The following is a 14,106-nucleotide window of genomic DNA, read 5'->3' on the forward strand; positions in this document are numbered from 1 at the left end:
ATAGGACAAGCAGCAGACAGGCTCCTAGGAAATTACATTTGGGAGGAACTCCCAGCCTCCTGCTCTTTCAAAGGAGCACCCCAATCTTCTACTTTTATTCTTTGCTATTTCATTTTTTGACTTAAAAGAAATAGAAGAAAATTTACATTGCAAGAAAATTTAAACCTAGAGCAAATGATAAGGAGAGAGTGAAAGTCTTTACTGTTTAAGTGAACAGTATACAGGAAGCACCCAGTGATGTTTTGAATGAAATTATGCTTGCATCGTGTTTCAGTGTTTTACTGCTATAGGGAAAGAGGAAAGTTTACCCTTCCACAGCCATTCTCCCACCCCCAGAGTAATCTGCAAAGTTTCTGTATATCAGAACATCACTGTCACCCAGCATTTTGTTGAAGAGTTTAATCCATCCGGGGAGTTTAAATTGGATTATCCCAGTAGAGAAGGGATGAGGATTTTGAGAGTAAGGGATTATCCCAGTGAAGGGCTGGTATAACGGGGGTGGGGGGTGGGGGGTGGGTGACCAGCCAGTGTTGAGTGATGAAGACATGAGTCTGGATTCTGAATCTAGTTGGCTTGGATTTTGGCTGGTGTGGGTAAGGTTAAAGATGGCCCCGGCCCTGTTGACCCAGGCTGGGAGTTAGGTAATATTTTATCCCCTTGAAAGCCTGACCTCAAACGGCCAGAGTTTGTAGGTCAGAAAGGTTATCCAGCAGCACGTTACTCTGTTTATTTTCTTTTTGTCATCCCTGAGTCTTGGGTCAACCCCTCCCCTGCTCTGTCCCCCACGAATTAACAGAAAGGAGCAAACCCCCGGTTGGGTCACGGTGATAAGAAGAGCCAACCGCGCCCCGCCCCGCCCCGCCCCGCGTTAGTAGCTGGAGGTAACCTTGGCGAAGAGCCTGTTCCCCCCTCTCCACGATTTTCCCTCCCGCGAGAACTTCTGCACCGAGAATGGGCCTGGTTTTACAGATAAGGCCGAGCTTGCAGCTGAGACGAGGCGGAGCCGGGAGTGCTGCTCTTCCTTCTTTGTAGCGTTCTTGTGATGGTTAACGGAGCTGATTAAAGTGCAAAGCACAGAGTCTGGAACAACATAAGTACTCAATCAGCGGTCTCCATTATTCTCACTATCATGAGCCCGTTAGTTATAACTGGGGGTCGAAAAAAAATCAACGGAGAACCAGAAAGGTCTGCAAACGGGGCGGGACCCTGGAACCTCAAATTGAGGTGGGGGGTGGCGGGGGAGAGCCCACACCAGCAGCCAATCCAGCTGTCCCGGGGAGGAAGAGGAGGAGCCACAGCCGCCCCCGGGACCTCGTTGGTCAGCCCCGGGCCCAGCGCCTGAAACCGCTTCGCTCCGCCGCTCCACGTCTCCACCCCGCCCGAGGCCGTCGCTCCTTCCTCGCGCAGCCATGGCCTCAGGTGCCACTCCCGCGGCCGTGAAGGTAAGATTAGTCGTTCCGGATGCTGCGGTCCTCCGTGCCCTGTACGATCCCGCTCCCGCTCGGGGGGACCGCGCCTCTGGGCCGCGCGCCCAGCCAGTGCGCCCCCGCCGCGGCGGGGAGGGTCTGAGGCCGGTTAGCCCAGGGGCGGCGAGCGGGGGAGAGGGAACAATTGCAGAGTCGGCCCCCAACCTTTGGTCTCAGCTGCATCCGCAGCGCGCAGCGGGTAGGCAAGCAGTTAAGAGAGAGGGACAGCGGACCGGTGCTGCGCCCGCGCCCAACCCTTCCCGAGCACCTTTCTGGGCAGATGCGTCTGGCAGGGGCTAGCGGGTGTGCCAGGTGGGTGGGCACCTGCAGCCGCTGAGACGGGCTCCTTGAGCCCTGACCGACTTCAAAGCTTCCGCTCTGACTTGGCTCTCTGCCCGCGGCCCACGTGGGAAAACTGCATGCTTGCTCTTTTGCAAGCTTCCGGCTTTTTTGTGTGTTCTAAACTTAGGCCTTCTCTGCTTTAGGAACTCTTGAGAGTTTTTTACAACACCGAAATGGAGTATAGGAATGCTGGGCCACTCTCTGTTTGGAGGCCTCTGGCTTTAAACTGCTTTGTTGGCAATCTTGAAAGTTAGGGATCAGTTTCCTTGTGCCCTTGGTCCTCACAGGTCTCGGTACAAGGCATCATTGTGCAGTGGGAGCTTTGGCCGGAGGAGGGCACGAGTTCCGAGGATTGCAACAAGTTTCCCTGGGGCTTTGACGCACTTCTTCCTGGTTGATGTCTCGCAGGGAGAGACTGTAGAATTACAGTCCACAGAAATAAACAGGATCAAAGTTAAGATCTCTTCCAGGCTGTTTATGATCAGATAAAAACTCAGTTGACTTGTTTGGCTGTAGAAATTCCTGGTCGTGAGATAGGAAGGCCCGTCGCCTTCAAGTCTCTCTCTTGACTCCGCGTTTTGTGTTCAGTTCCCCCGGAGAAGGCAAATCTCTGAGATCAGTGTGTAATCAACCAGAGTGATTAGCTTAGTAGGCCCTTGCAGCTTTCAGACACTTGATGTCAGGGGTGGGCTGGGGAGAGCTGCAGTCACATTTAGATACTGTATTCCCTTTGCCATTTTGAAAAGAATCTTGCATTAAACAAATATTGTAGAATGCCTCTTCCTTATCAGTCATGGAGAACAAAGCAGAATTTTTATGAAGCTCTTTTTCATTTCAGTAAAATGGGAACATTACTGCAGGGTTTGCTGGGACCTTAGAATTGTATTGTCTTTCTAGCACATGGCTGAAACTTATTAAATGATAGTGCTTCTAAGTGAGGGAGATGAGATTAATTTTGAACATCTTTTCTCCAAAAATTACATTATGATAGGCCACAGTTTTCAGTGGGCAGGCAGGAAACTATTGCCTTTCCTTTACAGGAATACACTTAAAGTGACATTAAAAATAGAGAGCAGTGGTATTTAAAACAGTCTCACTTTAACCTGGTTTTGCATTCTCCCTACCACAGTTTCCCTTTAAAATTAGTGCAGTGCATTTAAGTGCAGAATGGGCACTGTGATCAGAGCCCTGATGTAAATATTGAATGATGTACATTTTTGTTCTTGGCCAGCTGCTGAATATAAAATTAATAGGTACAAATAGTGCTAGGCCTGCCTGCTGATTTCTCTTTGGGGTTAGAACAGGTGATAATTTTGCTGTTGCAAATCCATGATTCCTACATCACTTCTGCCAGACTGCTGAGGCAACATCCTATATAGAAAACATGAACTGCTAGTGTCCAGAGCAAAATAAGCTAATGGAAACCATATCCTATCCCCAGATCATAAAATATAGAGCTGGAGTGTTCCTTAAGACCATATAACCACACAAACCTCTTTTTGTGGACATAAAGCTGAGGCCCAGAAAGGTCACCTAAGGAGTCCAGAATTATAGTTGGACCTAGGTAGTGATAGAATTGGCCTAGAGCCTGGCATTCCACCAACTACATGTTGTGAGCCATTTCTGAAATCTGACATGTGGTCCCGGTGCCCTGTTTTATTCTGTTGACAAAGGTCATGCAGACTTAAGGAAGGGGGAGTGTAGAGTGTTTGCATGAAGCAAGCTGCCTGCCGAATGCCCAGTGGATACTCTCCCATAGTATTAGTAGCAGCCACTGTCTGGGAGGACCTCAGGGAGGCAGTGTCCTCCGGCAACAGCCACGGGCAGTGGCATGCTTGGCCATGCAGAGGGCTGAACCGATCTCTGGAATTCCGGAGGGCTCCTGTAATGGGCCATGGCTCCCCTAGGCAGCTGCCCAGCTTTTACTCTGAGGGATTAAAAATAACTCTTGTTTACACGGTTGCTATGACAAGGAGGGGATATGGTCCCATCATAGTTGGGTAGTGGGCTATAAACAAAATGGTATCAATATTAAGGGGGATGGGCAAGTCTAGACTGTGGAGAACAGGCCTTTGAAACTCTCCTTTTCGATGGCTGAGTGCGGCCAGCAAAGGCCTTCACACTGAAAGTCCTTGAGTGACCTTCAGAAACTGGTGGACAACCCACAGGCCCCAGTCAGAAACCAAATGACCAATGAGCCTTCATTTTTTGCCTAGAGACACAATGCCATTTGGGGTACGACAATTCCTCCCTTAGTATAACTGTCCTGAGCATTGTAGGACATTGTACACATCCTGGGTCCCCTCTCCCCACAAAATGCTGGTAGCACTCCCTCCAGTCATTGTGGCAGCCAGAAATTTCCCCGTGGATTTCCAGGCACCTCTCAGGAGAGCCTCAGCACTTGGTTGAGGACCCCTGGGCTATAAATCCCTGAGACAGAGACTGCCTGGTGAGGAGATGAAGAAGCAGCCAGGTTGGTGTCCTGAGCAGCAGAGAAAAACAGAGATGGGGGCTTTTTTGCTGTTGTTACTTTGAGAAAGGGGTGTGTGTGTGTGTGTGTCTGCTTTGGGTCTTTATTGTGGTGCGCGGGCTTCATCTTGAGGTGGCTCCTTGTGAGGCACGGGCTCTAGGCACACAGGTTTCAGTAGTTGTGGCACGTGGGCTCAGTAGTTGTGGCTCATGGGCTCTAGAGCTCAGGCTCAGTAGTTGTGGCTCACGGGCCTAGTTGCTCCACGGCATGTGGGATCTTCCCAGACCAGGGGTTGAACCCGTGTCCCCTACATTGGCAGGCGGATTCCTATCCCCTGCACCACCAGGGAAATCCCTGAGGAAGGTTTTTTGATTGTGATTATAATCATGGTATTCTAGTCTGTGCCTCAAAAGCATCTAAAGCAGTAGTTCTCAAAGCCTGTGCTGCATCTGCACCCTCCTGGGAATTTGTTAGAAATGCAAATTCTTGGGCCCTTCCCCAATCCTGCTGAATCTGAAATAGGGAGGTGGGCAGCAAATTGGATTTTCAAGAGCCTCAGTATATTCAGGTACCCGCTAAAATGTGATAACCATTGGCCATGGAGCTTTGAAAAGGCTGGGCATCTGCATTTTTAACAAGTTCCTCAGGTGTTTCTTAGTGAACTAGTTTCCTTGGCTGCTCTCACAACCACCACAAACTGGAGGGCATAGAACAACACAGGTGTAGTCGCTTAACAATTCTAGCAGTCACAAGTCCAGGATGAGTCCTATGGAGCTAAAATCAAGATGTCAGTAGGGCAGGTCCTCTTGGAGGATCTAAGGGAGAATGTTTCCTTGCTTTTTCCGGCTTCTAGAGATCACCAGCGTTCCTTGGCTCTGGGCCCTACATTACATCGCCTTTTCTCCCCCTGCTTCCATCATCACATCGCCTTCTTCCTCATTCAACCTTATTAAAAGGACCCTTGTGATTACATTTAGGGTCCACCCAGGTAATCCAGAATCATCCCCCCCATCTCAAAATCATTAATCACACAGGTAACATGCACAGGTTCTCGTAATTAGAATGCTGACAGGCTCTCTTGCAGGAGCCATTATTCAGCCTATGATGCTCAGCTAGCCCAGATTTTAGAAATTGATGATCTGGGCCCTAGAGCAAGGGTGCTCAATTATGGCTACACATTAGAACCACCTGAGGAGCTTTAAGAAAAATAACAACTCTGTCTTGCTCAATTAGAATATCTGGAATCTGGGACCTGGGCTTTGGTACTGAAAGCTCCCCTGGGGATTCTAGTATCCAGCAGCTGACCCAGGAGGAGCACCAGGAAGAACCCTATGCTCTTCCACAAGTGAAGGAGAGTGCTACAGAGTACAGCAAGCTTTGAGGAAAATCCTCCTCAAAAAGTCACTGACCACTTCCGGAAGTGAACTGTATATTCAAAGAGGGTGTCTGCCCATTAGAATAATATCTTGACTTTGCAAGGAGAGGTTGGTTAAATTAAAAACTACAGATGTTCTGAACCTGAAGTTATTTTGGATTAGCACTCCCCCCAAGACCTCATTTAATTTTAATTACCTCTTCAAAGACCCTATTTCCAAAAATAGTCAAATCCTGCCCTTTGATGATGGCTAATCATCAAAGAAAGGCAAATCAAGACCACAATGAGATCATCTCACACCTGTCAAAATGGCTATCATCAAAAAGTCTACAAATAACAAATGTTGATGGAAGCAACCTAAGTGCCCATGAGCAGACGAAAGGATAAAGAAGTGGTATATATATACACAATGGAATATTAGGCATAAGAAAAGAATGAAATTCTCCACTTCATGGGGTGCTAGGTTCCTCCATGTAGTATAAAGTGATGGTGAACGGCTGTTGAAACCAAGTGGGGTATGTGAAATCTCCTGTGGCTGGTACCAGGGGAAGTGGACACAGGGTAGGGGTTGGTGTGAACCCTTTTGGCATCGTTGGAAGTAACCATTCTGGCTGGGTAAGCCAACATTTAGATAAAATGCTTACACAGTCTCAGGAAGTCAAACCATCTCTTCTTTTTGAGGAGTTTGACTTGGTGGTCTGCAAGTGGAAAAGTGTGGGATGAATCAACTTGCTGTTAAAATCTAGCAATGGCCTTGATGGACCAGGGGGTCCTTATTTCAGAACTTTATCTTGTGTAGTGAAGAAGTCCTGGCTGGGCAGAATTGGCCTAGAAATTCCATCTCAGACCTTGAACACTTTTCCTAAGCATTCCTAGGACTGCTTGGACTGAGGGCGATGCCTCTGGCCTAGGAAGCCTGGTAAGTATGCATGAGATCATGCATGGACAGCCCCCTCCCTTCCAAGGTGGTTCACTCAGGTGCCCAGAGTTGCTGTTTCCATGCTTGCTCTGTGACCTTGGTCCAGAACTTGAACTCTGAGGACCAGTTTCTTCATAACATGGAGACAAATTTCTAATAGGTTGTGGTGTTTATCAAGGATTCCAGGGGATACTGGGAGGTAGTACATAATAGTGGTTGAGTATGAAAGACCTGGGTTCCAATCCCAGCTTTGCTCTTTATAATTTGCTCTTTGGACAAATTTCTTTTAAGTTTTGTGTTTCTCTTTCCTCTTTTATAAAATGGGTGTTACACTATAGGGCCCATCTTACAGGGTGGTTGTGAAAATTAAATGAGGTAAGGCCCCTGGAGAACTTGGCCACAGTGCCTGTGACATGTAAATGCAAAGACACAGTTACTTTATCAAGGCAGGTACTGAGTTGACCATTTGAATTTAGAGGCTGGAGGGGAATGACAGGCCACTGGTGCTTGGGAGTTTCGTCCCATAGTTATACTTTACCATGGAGCCAGCAGGTGGCGACATTGCCATATCTTGGCACTGCTGGCCTCCGTCTGCAGCAAGAAAAAGGTTAGGGATTGAGTTCCCTGGTGTGGCTGTACTCAGTTGCTACACTTGTCCTGTGTCCCTTCCAAGATATGGGTTTTGAGAAACAACTTGAGCCAGTTTGACTGGACGGGCTCTCCTGCAGATAACTCCAGTGCCAGAGAACACATCCTGGCCTTTCTGATGAGCTGTAACGGCTCTTGTTTTCACACCCAGTACTAAATATTCCTCACTGAGGGCTGAGTTAGCAGCTACCCAGTGCATGGTCATCATGCAGCCAGAGTGGTTTGGGCTGAAGTTTGGGGCTGCTGAGGGTGGGCTCCAGGGCACTGAACTTCAGCAAGACCCCAACTGGCATTTCTTATTCACTGCTGTGAGGCTGGGCTGGCTTGCCTAAACAGAGGGTGGTTTCAAAACCAAGTCTGGTTTGTTTTGTATATACGAGTCTGAGTCCAGTGTTAGATCCAGAATGCGAGATGCCATGGCCCAGGGGAACGGCCAGAAACAGCCAAGGCAGAGTGGTAGTATTTTTTTAAAAAAAGGAAGCAAAAACACCAGACGTTTCCATGAGTAGTAGAGTCCCCAGAGGGTAGGCTGAGAGTAATTTCAAAGTCAGCAACTCAGTTCGGCAGTCTGAGGTGATGACATGGGCTGGACAGTTCATTGCACCCCCTACCCCATCCCAACTATGATCTGTGGTTCTTCGGCCTTACATGAAATGATAAAATAAAGACACCAGCTAGAGGATGGGTTAGGATTTCATAAAATAGTGCGATTTTTAAAATTTCTACTGAACTGAAATGAATTTAAACCCACTGACTTAAGTGAACACTTCTGTTGATTTGAAAACTGCAGTCCTGTATTGATCAGTCTTTACCTACAATGTTAAGTTGTAACAAAGAAAAATGTTGACTTGCTGTAGAATATGTAACCTGCTGTGGTTTCAACAATGTACCACAAGGTGGCAGCAACTTCAAAAACTGGTTTAGCCACTTGAGGATGCTTTCCAAGTACTAAATCATGTAACCTGCAGTTCTTTGTAAAAATCTTACTCAATCGCCCTTTTTCTTATTTTGTTGATTTATTTTTCTAGGAAATAGGGCCAGAGAGGTAACTATTTTCCCACATACTAGTATAAATCAACTGTGTAACCTGATCTCAAAATTATTTAATTCAGATGTTCAGTTAATTTTTAACTTTGGAGTTTTGTTCTCAAGGAGCTACTTCCGCTGAGTAGAAATTTTACTCAAGTGACAATAGATTTAAAGCTGTTCATTGAAAAAAAAATGCTCAGGTGACTTTTTATTAGGTTTCTAGTTCATCTCTGTAGCCTGTTGCTGACAATTTAAATAGTATTTTTCCTTTAGGAAGTATCAACCCAGGGAAACCTTCCTAATGATTTCAGTTATTTCATTTTTAGTTAACAGTTTCGTTAATATATTTAGTTACCTTTGTAATTGTTTTTGTTCAGGTGTCTTAATCATCAAATTAGATTAACTCTATAGGGTAATATCAGGGTTTTTAGACTCAGATTACTTCCTGAAGACGAGGACAATTAAGTTAATGTCTGGAAAATGCAATAAGACACTTGAAAATAATTTGGAACTACAGACCTTTGAATTACTTACATTTACATGTATATGAATGACAGCTGGAGTTCATAAATATAGAGGCTAACTTTTCATGCTATTCCAGATTCCTCTTTCTGTGATCCCTTACAGCTCTGATTTTAGTGGCATAGGGAAGAAAATCTCTCGTTTCTTTATCAAGTGCGGTAATGAGGAGAAATCCTTACCAAATGGAAATGCTGAATATTTTCTATCCTAGTTGTTTTTTGAACGTTTATTCCATCACGCATTTAGTAGAGATAATAAAATTGGTTAGAAAGTACTTTCTCCAACCATATTTACCTATTTTTAGGTTTGGCTTTATGATTTAAACTAGTTGAAGTACGTTTCCATGCTAATTTGTTATTTAGATAGTCAGCAAGAACATGATTTAGTCCGAAAAGGTGACTCATGCTTTGGTTATTTCTGGAATATAGAAGGCTTTCGAATGTTTGCTGAATAAATGATTGCTTTTCAGGAATGTCCAGATTTTTAAAATAACTAGGGCTTACCAGGAATGGAGAAGAGCATATAGTATGGATAAACGAATTTGCTTAAAATAATGATTTTGTTTCTACTGCAAACTGATCAAATGTGATATCTTTTTATTGTCTCCTTCAGATTGGAATAATTGGTGGGACAGGCCTGGATGATCCAGAAATCTTAGAAGGAAGAACCGAAAAATATGTGGACACTCCATTTGGCAAGGTTAATATCCAGTTAGTGGAGACATACTAGCTTTTTTCTTTCTCCTTGCTGGCTTGATTTTTAAGTTAAAAAATCTTTTTAAATTGCTTTTGTCTTGGCAGCACAGGGCTGCCTGCCCCAGGCTGAGAGAGGCCAGGAGTTTCTGTTACTGGGCTCTGCCAACTGAGACAGTATCCCTGAGATTGCCTTGGACTTGACTACTGAGAACATGGCTTTTAAATGTGTACAAATAATTTCTTAATTATATCCCTAGAAGCCAGATGCTCATTTCAAACACAGGAACTGTACTCTCCAGATCACTGCATTCAAATCAGCTTCTAATTTGGGGCCTATCGGTCATACCACAGTCTTTAACAAATGGGAGGAAATATCTAATGGCCTTTTCTTAGTAAGCCCTGGCCCAAAGGGGGATTTTGGGGGAATGAGAACACAACTGCATAACTGAATTGGAAATAAAACACTCCTCCTTTTCTATTAAAAGGAGGCTGTTTAGTTCTCCCAGCTAGGGTGAGGGTGTCTGCCTTCTCCTAACTCCATAGGGCTACTTCCAAGTGCTGTGGTTCCTCTGATCCTCCTACGAAGATCCCTGTATTTGGCAATCCCAACCAAACCCTCCTTTTCAGCCAAGTCCTTAGATTTTATCCGGTATCCTCCAAGTCCTGCTGTCAGCTTGTTCACTTCTTAGCCTCATGTTTTCTTAACCTGCTAGGTTCTCAGACTTTTTCCTCCATTACCTGAGGTCATCTTGTGGCCATCTTAGACCTGGTTAACACAGCAAATGGTTCCAGTGCTGAGTTCTTAAATTCCCTGATAGGGGCCTCCTATTCCTTTTGCATTCCACTCTCACACCTGTTCTTGAACCTGCTAAATAGCCTTGACACATCTGTGTATGATCAGTGTGGCATCAGAGTCCCCAGGGGTGCTTGCTACAAATAGATCTTACTAAATGCTACCTACCCACGCACGCTTCTAAGTCTTACGAATCTCTGTACTGGTAGAGAGGGCTCAGTAAATATTGAGTGACTAAGTTGATCCATCAAATCTAGACTCTTTTACTTCTTTGAAATATACCCTCAGACCCCAAGTTTCTATGAATCCTACTACAGATGAACAATTGAAATGGCAGCTTTTTGATTGTTTCTATATGTGTTTTTAAATCACTGACTTGTAACAATTTTTCACTGTGTGCAGCCTTCTGATGCCTTAATTTTGGGGAAAATAAAGAATGTTGATTGCGTCCTCCTTGCAAGGTAACGTATTTCAAGCTTTTGAATGTTACTACTAAAGAACATTTTAAATTTTACTTAAATTGTGAAAAGAGTAATGATGCAGGTATGAGTTTTTAATGTGTTGGTGGAGCCATAGCATCTGAGTCATCTTTATCGCTTACAGTTTCAGGGTAGGTTTTACTGACTTTGGAGATTAAAGATCTTGCCTATCCCCCCTTAGGTTGGCAAAATGTTTAGAACAATCCAATGAGTGATGCAATGATTTGACTAAACTTGAAGCTCTGCTTTCAGTTCTAGCTGCAAGAGGAAATGTTTTCTTTTGTTCTTTTCTGTCTTTTATCTTCTAGTTAACAAGATCAAGAAAAACTGCTTCATTCATGACCCCTTGTGTAGTAATAGTTGTATATTTGTGGGGAGTGGGTTTCGGGTCACTGAAGTGGGTTCTCGGTGGTGTCTACACCCTTATTGCCTTGACAAGGCTCGTACTGTTCCCTAAAGAGAAGAGCAAGTCATTTTATCACAGTTAGAAATGAGTCAGACTGCATGTATTAGCTTTCTATTGCTGCATAACAAATGACCACAAATTTAGCAGCCTGAAATAGCATACATTATCCCACAGTTTCCAGGTAACCCGAGTGTGGGCACAGCTCATCTGCGTCCTCTTCAGGGTCACACAAGTATATATTGTGTCACATGGGTATATTTAAGTGCTTGTTCTTATCTGGAGCTCCAGGTCCTCGTTCAAGCTCATGTAGGAGTTGGCAGAACTCAGTTCCTCAGGGTTGAAGGACTGAGGCCGTCAGCTCCTAGAGGCTGTCCATGTTCCCTGCTTTGTGGCCCTCCCCGTGGGCAGTTCACAAGACAGCAGCTTGCTGCTGCAAGGCCAGCAGGAGGGCCAGGTACTGCATGCTGGCAGGCTGGGGCCTGATCATGGGAGTGACTCCCAGCACCTTCCGCTGTGTTCTGTTGGTTGGAAGCATCTCAGGTCCGCCCACAGTCGAGAAGGAAGGAATTATTCAGAGCATGAAAATGAAGACCACCCTAGGGTCTGTCTGCCACACTGCCTTTTTGAAACGGAAGTGGCTTTGCTGAGTCCAGTAAAACTAAATTTTAGTTCTAGATGGTCGCATAGGGTTGATTTCAGGCAACCTTCTTTGTTGGTCTGTGGTCATTGCTGGAGAAACGCTTAATTTTTTCCAGACTGTAAGAGAAAATGGTTCGTGTTGTAGCCCCATGGTGAAGGTTTTATACTCTTGCCAGCTGAAATGAAGTGTGTCGGACTGTGAACCACTTCATGCAGTGGTTCTTAACTCCTTTTGATATGTGAATTTCTTTTGAAAATCTAATCAGAGATTTGGAGACCAGCCTTAGAAAAAATGCATGTACAGTAGTCCCCTCTTACCCACGGTTTCAGTTACCCATAGTCAACTGTGGTCCAAAAGTATTAAATGGAAAAGTCTAGAAATAAACAATTCATAAGTTTTAAATCTTGTGCCATCCCACCCCCTCTGCTCGGGTCAGGAATCATTCCTTTGTCCAGCATATCCACGCTGTGTACACTACCCACCTGTTAGTATAGGAAAAAAACATAGCATATATGGAGGTCAGTACTATACGCAGTTTCAAGCAGCCACAGGGGGGTCTTGTAACACATTTCCTGTGGATAAGCGGGGACTACCATACTTTCTGGGCATTCATGGACTTCCACCTTCTGAGAGGTCGTTTATGACCTTGGGGTAAAAACCCTCATATGCTAATGCTTGTCTGCAATTATGTACAAATTATTTCCATATTCTTAATTCTGTTGTTGGTGAAGAAGAGACATTAAAGTTTATTTCAAAATATCAATATGGAATGATACAAGGGATATTGGATAGCAACCCTGTGGTGCAGGGTTTTTTATTATCCATTTTACAGATCAAAAAAAAAAAATTGGGGGCTGAGAAAGCTGAGTGATTTTGATGAGGTCACACAGCTAGTAAGTGGCAGACCTAGGATTTGAACCCAGGCAGTTTTACTTCAAAGCCCAAACTTTTAATCATTATCGTACAAAGTGAGATTTTTGTGTGTTGTTACTTCCTTGAAAGCCTGTTTCTATATTATCACATGTGAAGACCACTGGTCTCTTGACACTTAGCCTTCCTGTGGCAGAACATTACCTGTGATGTTCATACTTTTTCAAGCAGCTCAGGATAATTTTAACTCTCTGTGAAATACTGCTTATAAATATACCCTCTAACGTGTGAAGTTTTAAAGATGATTTTAGAAGTTAAGTTCCCGTTACTGGCTGTTTCCTGGCACACTGGGTGTGTGTGTGTGGGTGTGTGTGTGAGTGTGTGAGAGAGATAGGGGGAAAGAGTGTGTGTGTAAGTACTCAGTTTTTCATCCAACAGATTGAACTACTCATATGGCAAGTCCAGTTCTAGGTACCAGCAGGGAAGACAGATAAGGGCCTCACCGTCTCAGGGCTGATGCTAGTGGGAAGGATGGACACTGAGAAGGAAATATATAGTTTGAGTGGCCAATAGGTGCCAGAAAGAAAAATAAGGTCAGGGGGTAGTGATGTGATGGAGATGCAGTGGTCATGGAAAGCACTCCTCTGGGGAGGTGATGTGGGAGCTAAGCAGCGAGGCCAGTGAGGCTGAGCCCCGGTGGGAAGGGATAAAGGTAAGGACTGACGTTGCTGTTTGTAGGCTGGGCCCAGATGATACGAGCGCCGTGGCAGAGTGTTTGGATTTTGTTTGAAGCGTGACATGAAATCATTAGCGGTTGTGTTAAGTGTGCTGGGGCTGCCATAACAAGGTGCCACAGACTGAGTGGCAACAGAAATTTGTTTCCTCACAGTTCTGGAGGGTAGAGGTCGGAGATCAAGGGGTCAGCAGGGTTGGCTCCTTCTGAGGTTGGGAGGGAAGGATCTGTTCCGGGCCCCTCTCTTTGGCTTGTACCTGACTGTCTTCTCCCTGTATCTTCACATGTTCTTCTCTGTGTATGTCTGTGTCTTTTTATAAGGACGCCATTCGTGTTGGATTAGGACACACTCTAATGACTTCATTTTAACTTAATTACCTCATTAAAGACCCTGTCTCCAGATATGGTCACATTCTTATGTACTGGGGGTTCGGATTTCAGCCTAAGAATTTGGAGGGGACATAATTCAGCCCATAACAGTAATGATGAGTGAGGTGATCCATTCTTGGACCATACCTGCTGATGTCAACATAAACAACTGGGAAATCTAATATTTTAAATGTTTCATTAATTTCTTTGGGTGATCAGGCAGAAAAGAATAGAGAGATTAGACTGGAAACTTGAGTTTCTATTTTGGGTGTTTCTTCCTTGGCACCTCTTGTTTTCTGTGTCATGGCTTATGAGAGACCAGATGCCTCAGATTCTGGGGTGTTGGTGCC

At 44.9% G+C, this 14,106-nt stretch overlaps 1 protein-coding gene across 1 annotated transcript in view; it reads left to right on the forward strand.

Moving 5' to 3' along the window:
- The first annotated feature begins 926 nt into the window (after positions 1–926).
- The window catches only part of MTAP (methylthioadenosine phosphorylase), a 39,016-nt gene continuing 25,836 nt past the window's right edge, over positions 927–14,106 (forward strand). Inside the window, exons 1-3 of the mRNA XM_032635877.1 lie at positions 927–1,442; positions 9,384–9,470; positions 10,662–10,720. Of these exons, the coding sequence (XP_032491768.1) occupies positions 1,410–1,442; positions 9,384–9,470; positions 10,662–10,720 (179 nt within the window). The 5' untranslated portion in view covers positions 927–1,409. The remainder of the gene's footprint in view (positions 1,443–9,383; positions 9,471–10,661; positions 10,721–14,106) is intronic.

Source organism: Phocoena sinus, chromosome 6 (assembly GCF_008692025.1).
Source record: "Phocoena sinus isolate mPhoSin1 chromosome 6, mPhoSin1.pri, whole genome shotgun sequence".
Taxonomy (NCBI): domain Eukaryota; kingdom Metazoa; phylum Chordata; class Mammalia; order Artiodactyla; family Phocoenidae; genus Phocoena; species Phocoena sinus.